General features: G+C 41.5%; 1 protein-coding gene across 2 annotated transcripts in view; it reads right to left on the bottom strand.

The window, feature by feature from the left end:
* kremen1 (kringle containing transmembrane protein 1) overlaps positions 1–14,700 on the bottom strand; it is a 164,357-nt gene that overhangs the window by 73,346 nt on the left and 76,311 nt on the right. The window contains exon 3 of one of the 2 annotated variants that reach the window (XM_048611475.1): positions 1,320–1,411. The exons of the other annotated variant lie outside the window; for it this stretch is intronic. Coding sequence (XP_048467432.1) covers positions 1,320–1,411 — 92 coding nt within the window. The remainder of the gene's footprint in view (positions 1–1,319; positions 1,412–14,700) is intronic. 2 annotated transcript variants of the gene reach the window in all.

Genomic DNA, 14,700 nt, shown 5'->3' with positions numbered 1-14,700 from the left:
AACATTCTTAGAAGAATGATGGAATACTATTAGAAGAAGATGGAATATGTCCAAGTTGGGAAAAACCAAATCGAAGATGCTGCACTCTAAATTTATGTAAAGATTTGTAATGAGAAGCAAAAATGAATCCAGCTCATCATTGGCGATGGAATGTCTAGGTTTGTTTAGGTAAACCTGATTGGCTGCAAATGTGTCATAATCCTACCTTGACACAATAAGATTAAATTTTGGAGTTAGCGGTCAATAGTATGGAATAAGCTGTTAACTCCTGTATTCCTCCCTTCTGTACAAAAAGCATTCATTCAAACTGGTGTATTTGACTATTCAGATGTGAGGCTGTATCACTGTCGTCCTGATTCACTGACTATCACGCAGTACGGTTATGGCCATACTGGGGAAACAGGCTCTTGAAATTTATCTTGAAGTGTATAAGTGCCTTACCCAGATGGTCATTTTTGATAATTAAATGTTAATAGATGGTTTACCTGTAGAGGTGTCAAAGCCAAGCCCTGGTCTATCCTCTCCTGAGGTTCTTCACATTTGCTTACCAGCAAAGATCTCCTACCTGAACCATTGGGACCTCAGCCAGTAGTCACTCTCCCAATTGTTCCCTCAGCTGAGGATTGGAATCACAACATAAACTGGAATTAAACCTGATACTGAGATGGTTTCCATCATCATATCCACTGTGGCCAATTGTCAGACCATGTGAGCCATCAGAGGAATTGCAAAGTGAAATTTCTGCACTTATGCGGCAAGACATCTTCAATTGCACATGCCAAACTACCATTTCAAAGAATAAGGGCAGTAGGTACATCAGGACACCAGCAACTCCAAGTTCTCTTCCAAGTCACACATGATCCTGACTTGAAAATATGGTGCTACTCCTTCACTGTTGCTGAGTCCAAGTCCTGGGACTTGTTAGCCAACTTTGTGGGAGCACCTTCTACACATGGACTTTTCCAGTCCAAGAAGGTAGCTTCCCATCAACTTTTCAAGGGCAATTAACAATGCTGGCCTTGCCAGCAGCACCCAGTTCCTCTAAAGAAATTATAACATTTCAAAGTGCAGCCAAAATCCACTTATTAATGCAACACAAGATGTTTCATTTATAGCTGCAAGGTTGAGAGATAAGGCTACAACATTGTAGCCCTAATTCTACGCCCACGTTCTCTGTAAGGGTGGACCCTCTGCTCAATAGTAAAATCATAGAATTACCCCTAAAGTGACCTTGCACATGAGGCAGCTACACATTTCTACACACAACAAGGGTGGAGAGGTGACCCAATGATTGCCCATTAAATGTGTCTCCTACTCACTGTGACATGTTGGTATGTCGCAGTATTTCCAATACACTCCATCTTCATACTCAGCAACGTAACACCATGGTCTCACATCATTGTCTGGATTCCTGGAGAGGCAAGAGACTATCCATTAGGGTATTTCATGGTCAATCACTTTTATTTTACTGTCATTATCGAGATTGTGGATTCCTTATGCAGAGCAGTTTTGGGGACCACCTGTCGGTTTTAATAAGTTGTCATTCTGCTATTAGAATCATAGAATCCCTACAGTGTGGAAGCTGGCCATTCAGCTGATTGAATCCATACCAACCCTTTATTGGGGCACAAACATGTGTTCTGGAGGAATAAGAGGCAGAGGAATGCCTACTGAATGTCCCTGCAGCTAAAAGGCTGAGACAACAGAGAAAAGCCAGCAATGAATATGGAGACATCACTGACAGTGCACAGCTGATGAAGCCTTCTGCATCACAGGCTGCAAATATTGCCTGTCAACGTTAAGCCAGTGCAAGGGAAAGATAAGCACAAATTGTTCTCAAAGAGCATAGATAAGTTGATGCAGCAAAGCCCTTTGAGATTACTTCTTGAAAGTTACATTTACAGAGGATCCCTTTGATGAACAGTTTCGTTTGCATTTGTGCTAAATGTTCTGTAATTAAACAGGGACAAATCCTGGAAGTTGCTGCTTCATTAACCATTTTCTGTCTTAGTGCCAAACTGATACCTTTGGCCATTGTTGATTTTGAAATAGCATGCCAATAGTGTGCCCCATTTTATTCACCTCCTTTCCTGAAGGCAGTGATCAGTGCCAGGGTGTGGGTGCTTAGTTATTTCATCCCTCACCTGAACAAGATTCTTTTTCTTACCATGATAAGATAGTGCTGTTGAGAAAGGGCCTGTCAGTGTGGGGAGTGCATTACAAAGCAATCTCAAATCTAGTATTGTGCTGATTATATTCACAGACAACAATGTGGGAATGGGGGGTGTACAATATTCCCAGCTCAATAAAGCAAAACAAAACTGTTGCTTTAAACGAATAGAAAAGGGAGTGTCAGAAAAGGGCACAGAGATAAAAAGAGTCAGAAGATGAAAAAAATGTTGCAGTAAAAAAAGTTCTCAGAAAAACAGTATTTGTCATAAAACTGTCACAATTCTGCTTGGCGAATGCAGAAGAACCACAGAGAGAGAGAGTGAACAGAGTTAACAGGAAAGATGATGGTGCCAGGAATAAAGCACTAATTAACACAGCTACTGACAGCTCCTGTGAGTTGGGTCCAAAATATCTTTTGGAGTAATTAGATTATATGACTGTCTAATGGTCCCTGAAATAAAACATATTTTAAACCCTCCACATTTTTAAAATTAGAATAATGTTTTCTTTGGCAGTAGACATGATGTCTTTATTTTAAATAAAACACTTCTGGAGCGTTCCACTTGGTGGAACAATTTTCTGGTTCATGTGGGGAATAGTGGCTCAGTCAGAGCAAGTTAGTACAAGTTAGTCTCCAAATCTTCAGGAGCAGTACAGATGGTGCAGGAAGACGTTTCCTCGATGATTGGAGAACTTACAGTCATAGCGTCATACAGCATGGGAACAGACCCTTTGGTCCAACCAGGTCACGCCAACCATAATCCCAAACTAAACTAGTCCCACCTGCCTGCACTTTGGCCCATATCCCTCCTAACATTTCTTATTCATCTACTTATCTAAATGCCTTTCAAGTGTTGTAACTATCCCCGCATTTCCTCTGGAAGTTCATTCTTCACATGAACCCCTAGTGATCCTTTGAGCTGAATGGCACATACTGAAACAGAGTTCACAATATGCTCCCACATTTACACATTTGACACACAGATGTTATATATGTCAATGGGAACCCAAGTAACACATTTGAAGGGGGATCAACCTGCATGATCTGCCTGAGCACTAACTATTTTTAATGATTGGCATGATCATTCTCTTTTAGATGCCACTGACAGACTCTAGATCCTCTCTCCAGCTGTTATAGTTACTGAGGACTCTATCTGGATCCTGTTAGATTTTGCTGCAATGCCAACCCATACCAGCTTGTAATTGGATCAGTTTTCTGCCAGCCTCCTCTTTCCTTGACTGGATCTACTTGGTTTACAGTGCAGAGGAAAACCACTAGACAGTATTAATGGAAGTCACTCTTGTCTTAAACAAGATAGAGTCATAGAGTCCTACAGCACAGAAACAGACCTCTCGATCCACCAGTCCATGCCGACAATAATCCCAAACTAATCTAGTCACACCTGCCTGCGCTTGGCCTATATCCCTTCAAACATTTCTTATTCATGTACTTATCCAAATGTCTTTTAAGTGTAATAATTGTACCTGCATCCACCTGCCATTCACCTTACCTATACCCATTGTTATTTTATGAACCTCCAAATGGACACCTCAAAACCTCCTATGCTCTAGTGAAAAAAGTATCCAGCCTCTCCTTATAACTCGAACATTCAATTCCTCAGATGTAGGCAATTGCATGACAACAATCAGGTACAAGTTACATTAATCAGTTAAATATTGTTCCTAAGGCAGACCTGTGTATATGTCTTTTCCCCATAAGGTCCATGTCCTGCCTTTCCCCATCTAAGCCCTTGTGACATCATCAGGTTGGATAACACTTAATGCAATCTCTAACATTAACCATTTCAGAACCATTCCCTCATACATTTACCCAAGCCTTTTTCCCATAGTTAACATTTTTACATTCATCTATATAATTACGTTTGCCACCAACCCATCTTTCCACAAGTCTCTGACTTCACAAATGAAGGTGCAATAGTAGTGTCACAATTCTTCCAGAATGCATTCGCTTCAGATTCATAGGTTTGGTAGAGCTTTGGCTTGAGGATTGTTGACATGGTTTCTGTTCTTGACCCTGTATGATCTGCAAAGTGTTTCTAAAATGGGAGACCTTTCGTCTTTTGGATACTCTTCCCTGAGCATGTTGTTCCTGCTGAATCAGAAGTCAGTTGATTACCTGTTGGGAGGACCCTTTATCTTCTGAATTTCTTGCACAGAGAGATTGCTCCCTGTTGGATCAGTTAGTTCACTAGAGCCTCAAATGAAACCCATCTTCAATTGTATAAGCAAATCCTTATTCTCAATCTGTTGATACATCTGCATTCAAGTATGTAAACTATTTACTCCAACTTTGTAGGTGAGGTTGAAGTTCTTAATTTGCTCTCTGTGATTGCCTTACTGCTGAATCCACCATCTTCAGTCATCCTATTTGAGGATTGTTGTTGACTTATCTCTGTCACTGGCACTGATAATTGCTATTTGGGAGATAAAAAATATTCAAATATTCCTCTTGAACTTTCGTTATTTCATCATCTGATAACAAATTTAAATCTGCACCTTGTTCATCGTGCTATGTTGGTGTCCAAACAAGATTAATCAATGAGCTCAAGTGGGTTGTACTGCTTATTCTCGTTCTTGTCATCTTCATCTTCTCATAAACTTTGCTAGTTTCTGTCATCTGAATTTCTCCCTGTGATGACAGGAATGGAAAACATTTCTGCCAGCCCTAATTAGTCACAGATTTTCATTCTGTTGATAGGATAAAACAATGCCAGCATCTGTGATCTCAATGGAATCTGTCTTCGTTTTGAACTCCACAATGAGTCAAGGAAGACAAATGAAATGTTCACTCATGGCCCTTGATTTGCTATGCAAGAACCGTTTTTTCCTGGACCAGTTGTATTCTGACTGGCTCAGCTTTGGGCAACTGAACATAACTTAATCTCTCTTGGCCAGTTTGCTGTCCATTGTAACTATGTGAAGTCCTTCTCCGACTTCAAGAATTTTGGTGTCAAGACGTGTGTGCATGCTCACAAGTGAGGTTTCTTGATTACAAACTACGCATATGTTCCCCACTACCTTACATACTTTGTATTGCACCATTGCTTTAGCACACTTTTAATCTTAGGAGCTGATCCACCTAGTCCATATCGTTTCATCTCTGTAGGCTGTAACTTCTATTTCTTCAGCCATGGTAATTCTGATAAGACTGTGATACACTCATCATTGTATCAAGCTTGAAATTAATAAACAGGATCTGCCAAACACAAGTTAACTGGATTACCAATTTCCCTTGGGAATGCACTAGGTATCATCTCTAAAGCCGGTGGCTCTACTATATTAACAACTTTACAGAAGTAGTCAGTTGACTATTTGCTGCCCTGTAATGATTCTACATCTACACATTTTCTGGAATTGACTTGTAGTTTTACAGATCGGCATTCTTTCATTAATTGTGGGAGACTGCTTCTGCGCATGAGCCTTCATTATTCCTGGTCACTACTGTGCCTCATATACCTGCTGATTGGCCGATTCTTTGTGTTAGCTTGTCAAGTGCATCATTAGGGTTTTTATACCTTATAAACTGAATGGTTTTTGTTGCTCTCCGGTGATAGTGTTGTCCTTCTCCTCTCAGTTTTGTCTATGATTCTTTCTTCTCTCTGCTTCCACCACAATCCGAATACCTCTTTTGCAAAATCAAATCTTCTTTGGATCATAATAAACCTGACAATGACTCGTCAGTAATTCTAAATACAATTCTGATTTCAAAGCTCCATAGTTGCCGTCCATAGATCTGTCGAGATCATTCATGAAATTATTAATGGATTCTCCTGGGCTTTTTTGGTTGCTCACAGATTAAAGTAGTTATTAAAAGTATGAACAACTTCATCCAAAATATCTGTACCTTCTTTCATATTTTACTAAGCTAAAGCATCATCGGCTGAAGGTCCTATTGAATGCAATGTTAAAGTTACTTGCTTATCTTGGACCCATTGGAACCAGTTTTGTCACTTGAAAACTGTTTTCTTTAAGATGGCCAATCCTACATTCTATGTGCCCCCATCTTTGAAATTTTATCTGCCAGGAAATATTATTTGTACTTCCATTTCTTCCTGATGTATTTATTTAATCTTTTTAGCTTGAAGCATTTTAAATCAGTAGTATCTCAATATTGCTTTATTCTCCTTTGCCAGTAGATTCTTATTTCTATAATCTGGCAACGTAGTTTTATTTTCCTGCTCTTAAAATCTTTTAAACTCTGCAATACAGCAATATTGCACTTCTGAACTGCTTATTGGGGTTTCCCTATATTTCTGCAGTTAAAAGAAAGGTTACTGGCTTTTCTACAGGAAAATGGATGATGTTCCACCTTTTGTGGCCTAATTAGCAATGCCTGTCCCTTTGCCCAACATTTTCAATTAATAACTGTTGCCTGCAGCCTTAATAAATTCTTTTTGTCTGATCCACTGTTTAAATTATGGACCTTGCACTCCTACTGCAGCCTCAATAGTCTTGCTATCTTCTTCTGTTAGACTCTGTCTATTTAAGGGCTCTACCTGATCCCTTTTGTCAACTTAATTCTGGCTCTGCGATGTTAAAATTGCCTCAATAACAGTGTAAATCACTTCTACCGCCCTCAATTTTCCTTCTGTGTTTCGTGGTATCCATTCAGTATGGAGGCAATGTTTGTTGTGAACTATAAATATTCCTTTTAAAATTCCAACCTTCTTGCCTCATTCAGCACTGTTGACTTAAAGTTTTCCCTTCGTCTAGCAGAAAGTTTTGACCCATCAATGGGCCTCTGAGGCTGAATCATGAAACCGGATCGCTCCTTCGTAGACCTGCTTCCAAATGGAATCTGTAATCATCAGGTGAGACTACTTGGTCTGAAGTAAAAAGGTTTTACAGTTTTGAGCTGTGTCTGCCTTGTTAGTCTTTCCAAGAAGTTCACTGCAGGCTGTTTGAGTGTTCAGTTGCTGCTGACTCTATATGGGAAGCTCTTCAAGTTGTAAAATCATTAAAGTACAACATGTCCAGTGCTGCTCCTGGGTTCACTGAAAGTCCCAGTTCCTGGGTCCACAAGAATTCTCACTATTGTTACCCTTGTGGTGTTAAGCAATGATGCTCACCACTTGTCTTAGAGAGGGATATTTTTGTTGTCGGATACTTTCCCAATCACAATCTATGTCTCCAGTTGAAGGGCATAATTGAATGCAACACGTCACTTTGTAAATGGTTGCATTAAATTTGGTGCAATGTTGAGTGTCACAGCGAGACAGTAGCAATGTGAGGAAATTGTGCTGAGGTAGAATGTGGCCAAGTTTACAATATAAAAAGGAATGCATTAATCACCACCTTGTATGACGATGTTGTATGGACTCAGGCAGGAGAACAGCTTTAGAAATTGAAAGAGTAAGGCCTAATATCAAAGTCTCCCACATAAACTCATTGACAGTGTCTATCATATCAGGGTAATTTGTGCCTAGTTGCTATGATGCGATAAACTATATTTTGTTTTAGACAAGATCCTCTTCTCAATAGACTAGCAAGAAGTTTACTTCTGTCACACCAGATCAAACACATTCTATTGACCTGCATCTCTGTACTGCTTACTTGTGTTTCCCTACATTTCTGCAGTCAAAGAAAGATTCCCGTCCTTTCTGCAGGGAAATGGATGATTTCCCACTTTTGTGGCCTAATTAACAATACTGTCCTTTTGCCTAATATTTTCAATTAATAACTGCTACCTTTAGCCATAATAAATTCTTCCTATCTGCTCTGTAGTTTAAATTATGAACCAGGAAAAAGGCAGGAAATCAACAAGGTGGATCCTACACAATGATGAGCTTCAGTAAGGCTTAGTCTCACATCAACAAACAGTTTATACCCGTCTTTTTCTTTTTATACGTTCATTCAAGGGATGTGGTCTTTGCTGGCTGCACCATTTCATTGTATATATATTGCACATCTCTAATAACCCTGGAGAAGGCACAAGTGAGCTGCCTTTATGTACGCTGCAGTTAATTTGACGTATGTAGACCCACAATGCTGTTTGGGAATGCGGGTTCCAAAATCCTGGAATTTTGACCCAGCAACAGCGAAGGAACCGTGGTATATTTCCAAATCAGGATGGTGAGAGGCTTGGAGGGGAACTTGCAGGTGGTGGTGTTCCCTTGTACCTGCTGCCCTTGTCCTTTTAGATGGAAGTGGTCATGGGTTTGGAAGATACTGTCCAGTGTGTTTTGGTGAATTTCTGCAGCGCATCATGTAGATGGTACACACTGAGTGGTGTCAGGAGTGATTGTTTGTGGATGTGGTGCCAACCAAGCAGGCTTCTGTTTCTTGGGTGTTGTCAAATTAGAGTGTTATTGGAACTGCACTCATCCAGGCAAGAGGGGAGTATTCCCTCATGCTCCTGACCTCTGTTACCAGCCTGGTAATCTAGAGCTCCATGCTAATGCTCTGAAGACATGAATCCAGATCCCATCAAAGCACATGGTGAAATTTGAAATCAATAAAGTGTGAAGTTTTAAATAAAAACTATTTGGTAACCATATAACTATTGTCCTAAAACCCCATCTGTTTCCTAATGGCTTCTAGGGAAGGAAATCTGCCACCCTTACCCAATTTGGCCTATATTTGATTCCAGATCCAAAGCAATGTGTTTGACTCTTAATTGCCCTCAGTAATGGTCCAGCAAGTTCAAGGGCAATGAGACATGGGTAACAAATGCTGTATCAGTAACTTCCCCATTTCATGAAACAATTGAAGAAAATTCTAGATTGGCAAATGAGAGAGGTAGTATTCTAAGGATTTGTACTGTGGCCCCAGCTCTTCATCACATTTATCAAAGATGTGGATAGAAGAAAAGTGAGTTGCATCTTCGGGCCTGAAGATGACACTCAATTGGGAGGTAAAGTAGTGTAGCTGGGACCAGAGAGGCTCAAAGGGACAAAAAGTTCAGTTTGGAGAACAATGAGATCATCCTCTTAGGATTCAAGGAAATCAAATTAGTGTACGTTCTAAGTCCAATAAGAAGCTGGAAACATCAGAAGATTAAAGAGAATTGGATGTGCATTTACATAACTCACTGAAAACTAATAGACAGGTGCAGAAAATAATCGAAAAGGCGAATGGAAGATTAGCCTTTTCATCAACTGAGTTAGAATAAAAAAGGGGAAAGTTATGCTTCAATTATAGAGGGACTTGGTCAGATTCCACCTGCAGTTCTGGTATTGGAGGAGGCACACAGTGCAGATTCAGCAACGTGACACAGAGGACCGTATATAGGGACACATTGTATAAACTTGGTGTGTATTCCCTTGAGTATAGAAAACTGAGAGAAGATCTAATCGCATTGCTAAGAATGATAAAAATATTTTAGTAGAAGAAGAGAAATAGTTCATCGGGAGAGGAAAGAGTTTCAAGAAGCTATTTTATGACTTGAAAAGGTAATCAGGAATGGATTCAAGAGGCCACAATGAATGGAAGACAGACCGGTCACCTAATGTTTGACCATCTTCCATCTTCAACAACTGGATAGTTGTCTCCAACATAGCAAAATGATAGCAAACAAAATTCTGAATCTGGTGCTGTGTACCAAGAACTGTCAGACTCCCACCATGCACTCAAGGAACCACATCAGTGAGCACAGACGTACATGAGAGAAACAAAGATACTGCAATCAGAGGCGCACAAAACTTCCCACTCACTACCTGAGAAGAGATAACTGTAGATCAGAGGAGAGGTTCAAAAGCCTTTCCATTTTGCAAGAACTCACACTTATTGACAGATTAGAAATGTCTTTTTTGAAAATTTCAACTTTCTTTTGATAACATCCTGCTCTTGTTGGTATTCTTCATTTAGAATGACTGCTCCCACTAAGTGGATAGCTTACAGCCGGTGCTGGTGAGTTGAATATGGAACTTCCTGACCTCAGGTCAGTGGCGGGGGTTGGGTGTGGCCAGTGCTGGTTGGGAAGCACCAAGTTGAGAAGCTTCCTGATTAAAAAAAAGTTTGGAAAGAGTCAAGGGAAACGTGCTGTTTGCAACCAATTTTCTGAAGTCTCTGCGTGCAGGTTATGAGATGAATGGGGACTTATTGCATATATAATTTAAATGAATTGAGCTGATCACTTTTTAATTATGATTGAGATACATAAAATTATGAGAGACATAGACAGGTTAGGCTCAAATAAAATTTTCCCTTTGATGGAGGAATCAATGACCAGAGGACACAAAGTTAAGGTGAGGGGCAGAAGATTCAGAGGACATGTTAGGAAAAGCTGTTTCACCCAGACAGTGGGGGGAATCAGGAACTCACTGTCTGTAAGGGTGGTAGACACAGAAATCCTCATAATATTCAAAAAACATTTAAATGTGCACAAGGCATACAAGGCTATGGGCGAAATGCTAGAATCTCAGATCAGAAAAGTTGCTTTCGACTGGCATGGGCACGATGGACCGAAGGACCTTTTTCTGTGTTGTAGATCTCTATGACTCTTAAACTAAGTAAAGGTAGGCAAAACAATGGGATGGCAGCAATTCTGAAAGACTTGCATGAGGCACCAAAGAGATCACAACCCATTGGCACTGTTGCCCAAAATGAAAAGCAGACAAGTGAGACAGCAGCCCAGGAGCCAGGCCTACCTGATGGCTGCTTATGTGTACATGGTGCTATAGGGAATGATGATGAGAGGGTTCGCTCTCTTTGCCACTCCATTACTCCATGCACAGTGGTCAGTGCTACACCAAACTGCCATGGAAACAGAAGCTGTGAACTAGCCATTGCTGTCATTAGCTAAGCCTGTTTCATGCCACTTCATAGCTGCAGGTGTCTAAGTACAAGAGGAACAGCTTTGAGCCCAGCTCTCTTACTGACCTGGACCCATGAAGACAATGTTGGCTTTGATGTGGTTTTCAATGTTTAAAATTTGGCAGTTCCAAAATCCTAATGTCTAGCCTTTGGCCCATGACCGCAGCCCACACCCAGCTCCACGCCCACTCTCACTTCTGCCTTTGATTCCCTAGTCCTCATTAAGACTATTACTGTCTCTCACGTGGTCCATTGCTCCCAGGACAGCCCCATCTCCACTGCGTTAATTTCAGAGCATGTAGACATGGATGGATTTGACACACAACCGGTTTAGCCATTCATTGTCAGATCTGTCTGGACTGCATAAAGCACTATCAAGTCCTATCCTTGTCTGGTATCACTGCTCATTATTCTAGGATAATCCTGAAATGCAAAGGCAGCACTTTGTTTCTTTGTTCTACTGCAAGCTGATTTCTTAAATCTGTCTTCACTGTCTCCTCCACCCACGTCTCTACCAACAAAGTGCAAGAAGCTCATTAACCTCTTTGTCACCAAAATCCAAGCAATCCTATCAGCTATCTTTGTCGCTGCCCTCCCTCTCCAGGTTCACTGGACCAAACATTCTCAAAGTTTGCGAGCTGCTGTCACCTCGGTCTCACTCTTGTCTCCACTCATGTCCATTCCAAGCTCATCTCGTCCATGAGACACACTTGTTGCTCAACATCCAATCTCGACTCCTGGTTGCTGTGTTAGCCAATAATATTGACAGTTCTCTCTCATTGGGTACTGTACCTGTCCTTAACAAATCTGCCACTATCACCCATCTCCCCAGCAAAATACCACTTTGATTCTCTGCACTGCCGCAGTTCCAACCTTCCTTTCCTCTCCTCAGTCCTTGCTTTGTCACTTCCAAATGCCAACCTCTCCCAGCACTCCATGTTTGGATTCCTTCAACCATGCTTCTACCAGTCACTGTAATGAAACAGCTTTGAGGTCATACTGGGGTTGTCAAAAGAGGCATGTCTGTGTTCATCAAATGTTGACACCAAATACATAAGTAGGTAGGAGAAAGCATTCCTGGAACCATACTAAATTGTTCCTCATTCCAAATGTGTCTCAACATCAGCAGACATCACTTTTGTATGCCATTCATAATAGAATGTAATCATTATTTTACAGAAACAACCCTTTTCAAGTTACAAATGACAGTCTCTGTGCATGTAACAAAGATAAACCATCCCTCCCCTTCTCAACTGGTCTTTGTTACAGTTGTCTACACCATTTTTCTCTAATACTCCATCTGGTGGGATTGCTCTTCCCTAGTTCCATTCTTAGTCACCTAATCATAGGTAGAGATACAGTTGCAATGTTTGCATTTCCTATTCCATCCTGTTGTATCTGGTGTCTTGAGGATATGTCCTTAGCTTCGTCCTGTTTCTCATCTACACCCTGCCCTTCAATAACATCATCTGAGAAAAAGAGACTCAGTTTCCATGTGTATGTGGACAATACCAAGTTCAACCTCACCACCACTTCTCTTGACCTCTATCCATTCTCTATGTTGTTAGACAGGATCTTCCTCCAACTGTGAAGACCGAAGCCATTGGTTTTATTCCCTGCCAAAATCTCTGCCCCAACCGCCATCACTAACTCCACCCCTCTCCCTTTGGCAACTGTCTGATACTGAACCAGGATGTTTGCAGCCTGCAATTAATGCCTGACCCGAAGCAGAGCTTGGGATCACATGAGTGTGCCACAAAAAAGACTGACCAACTTCCAGCTCCATTATATTGCCCAACTCCACTCCATCTCAGCAGTTGGAATTCTCATTTATGCTTTTATTACTTCTAGACTTGACCTTTGCAACTCACTCTTGTCCAACATTCAAACCGCTCACTGTAAGCTCATCCAAAATGAAATTGTCCATGGTCTGACTTGCACCAAGTCCTGTTCACCCATAAGCCCTGTGCTCACTGACCTACACTGGCATCTGAGGAAGCAATACTTTGAGTTAAAAATTCTCATCCATCCATGGCCTCCCCATACAACGAACTGGATTTCACAGAGTTAGGTAGGTCTACTGCTTGATCTGGAGCATGCACAGTGAACAACATGTTGTCAGGGGAAGGGAAGGCTCAGCTTTTCCTGAGGGTGGCCAGTTAACAGTCTGTTGAATTTAGTAACCATTCATTGCAGATGCTCACGTCATTGTTATTCTCACTTCTGGGAATATGTCATTGTGATGGGAAGTGGTCAGGCTACCCTCTTTGATGTCTTTCACCACCATTTTTCCATTCCTGGTGCCTCACAAACTGGCCTCTGAGGGCTTGGCAAAATTCAGTTCCAATCTCTATAAGTTCCTCCAGCCTTACAATCCTCCCAGATAACCACATTCATCAAATTGTGGGCCGTGTAAGCATTCAGTGTTTGAATTGCTCCATCCATGGATGCCATGTTTTTAGCTCTGAGTCCCTAATCTCTGGAATTTTCTCTCTTAATCTTCTCTCTCTCTATTTCTCAACCCTTCTGCGAGATGTTCCCGAAAACTTAAAGTCCTTTTGGCCATCTGTCCTTAGCTGTTACTTGGTGTCAAAGTTTGCTTGTACTATTCCTTGGCAGTGCCTTGGTACCCTTAAACAATCATAGAATCCCTACAGTGCTGAAGCATGTCATTCAGCCCATTGAATCTACACCAAACTTCCAAACCTATCCCCCATACTGTATCATCACACATTTCCCATGGCTAATCCACCTAGCCTGCACATCCCAGGATGCTAAGGGCAATTTAGCATGGCCAATCCACCTAACCTGCCCACCTTTGGACTGTGAGAGGAAACCGGAGCACTTGGAGGAAACCCGAGCAAATACAGGGAGAACATGCAAACTCCACACGGACAGTCCTGAGGAAGGGTCACCAGACCCAAAACATTAACAGATGCTGCCAGGCCTGCTGAGCTTTCATAGCCACTTCTGTTTTTGTTCCACACAGACAGTCGCCCGAGGGTGGAATCGAACCTGGGTCACTGACGTTACGAGGTAGCAGTTCTAACCACTGAGCCACCAGGCTATCTCAAGTTGTTGTTATGAACCTTCCTGCACAGAGCAATTAGGTGCTGTCAATCTTCCACCTGGCGCCACTGAAAGTATGATTTGGCTGTCCACAAGGAACATTGCCATTAGCTAAACAGTAACACATTTCAATGTTTCTGCACTGCTCTAGTTTTCTTTGGAAATAAGAATCTCTGCTTGCACTAACTGTCTGCCAAATGTTTACCTCCTAGTGTCAACTTGGAGACAAGAGGATGTGGTTGTTAGTAGTGGTCAGGGGGTACAGTTCTGTAATTGTAGCAAAGTCTTGCCTGCCTGGCGACTCTCCATTGGACCTCCCTAGTAACATGTGAGAAAGTGGGACTGGCCTTCTGTGAGGCACAGGGAAGGATCACAGAATTAGAACAGCTGGCAGCATGGCAAAGCAAGAAAAAGGTGAAGTAACAGCTGAAATATATTTACTTGACATTATTACACCTTCCTTTTACTTCCCATTGCCTGGTTAAACAGGTCACAGAGACAAATTGACATTTTTAATGAAGTTGTTTCAGAGATAGTAGGAACTGCAGATGCTGGAGAATCTGAGATAACAAGGTGTAGAGCTGGATGAACACAGCAGGCCAAGCAGCAAATGATTTCTGAAGAAGGGTCTAGGCCCGAAACGTCAGCCTTCCTGCTCCTCTGATGCTGCTTGGCCTGCTGTGT

This window comes from Rhincodon typus, chromosome 24, assembly GCF_021869965.1.
Source record: "Rhincodon typus isolate 14 chromosome 24, sRhiTyp1.1, whole genome shotgun sequence".
Classification (NCBI taxonomy): Eukaryota; Metazoa; Chordata; class Chondrichthyes; order Orectolobiformes; family Rhincodontidae; genus Rhincodon; species Rhincodon typus.
The sequence above is the reverse complement of the archived record's forward strand: the minus strand, read 5'-3'. Positions and strand labels throughout refer to the sequence as shown.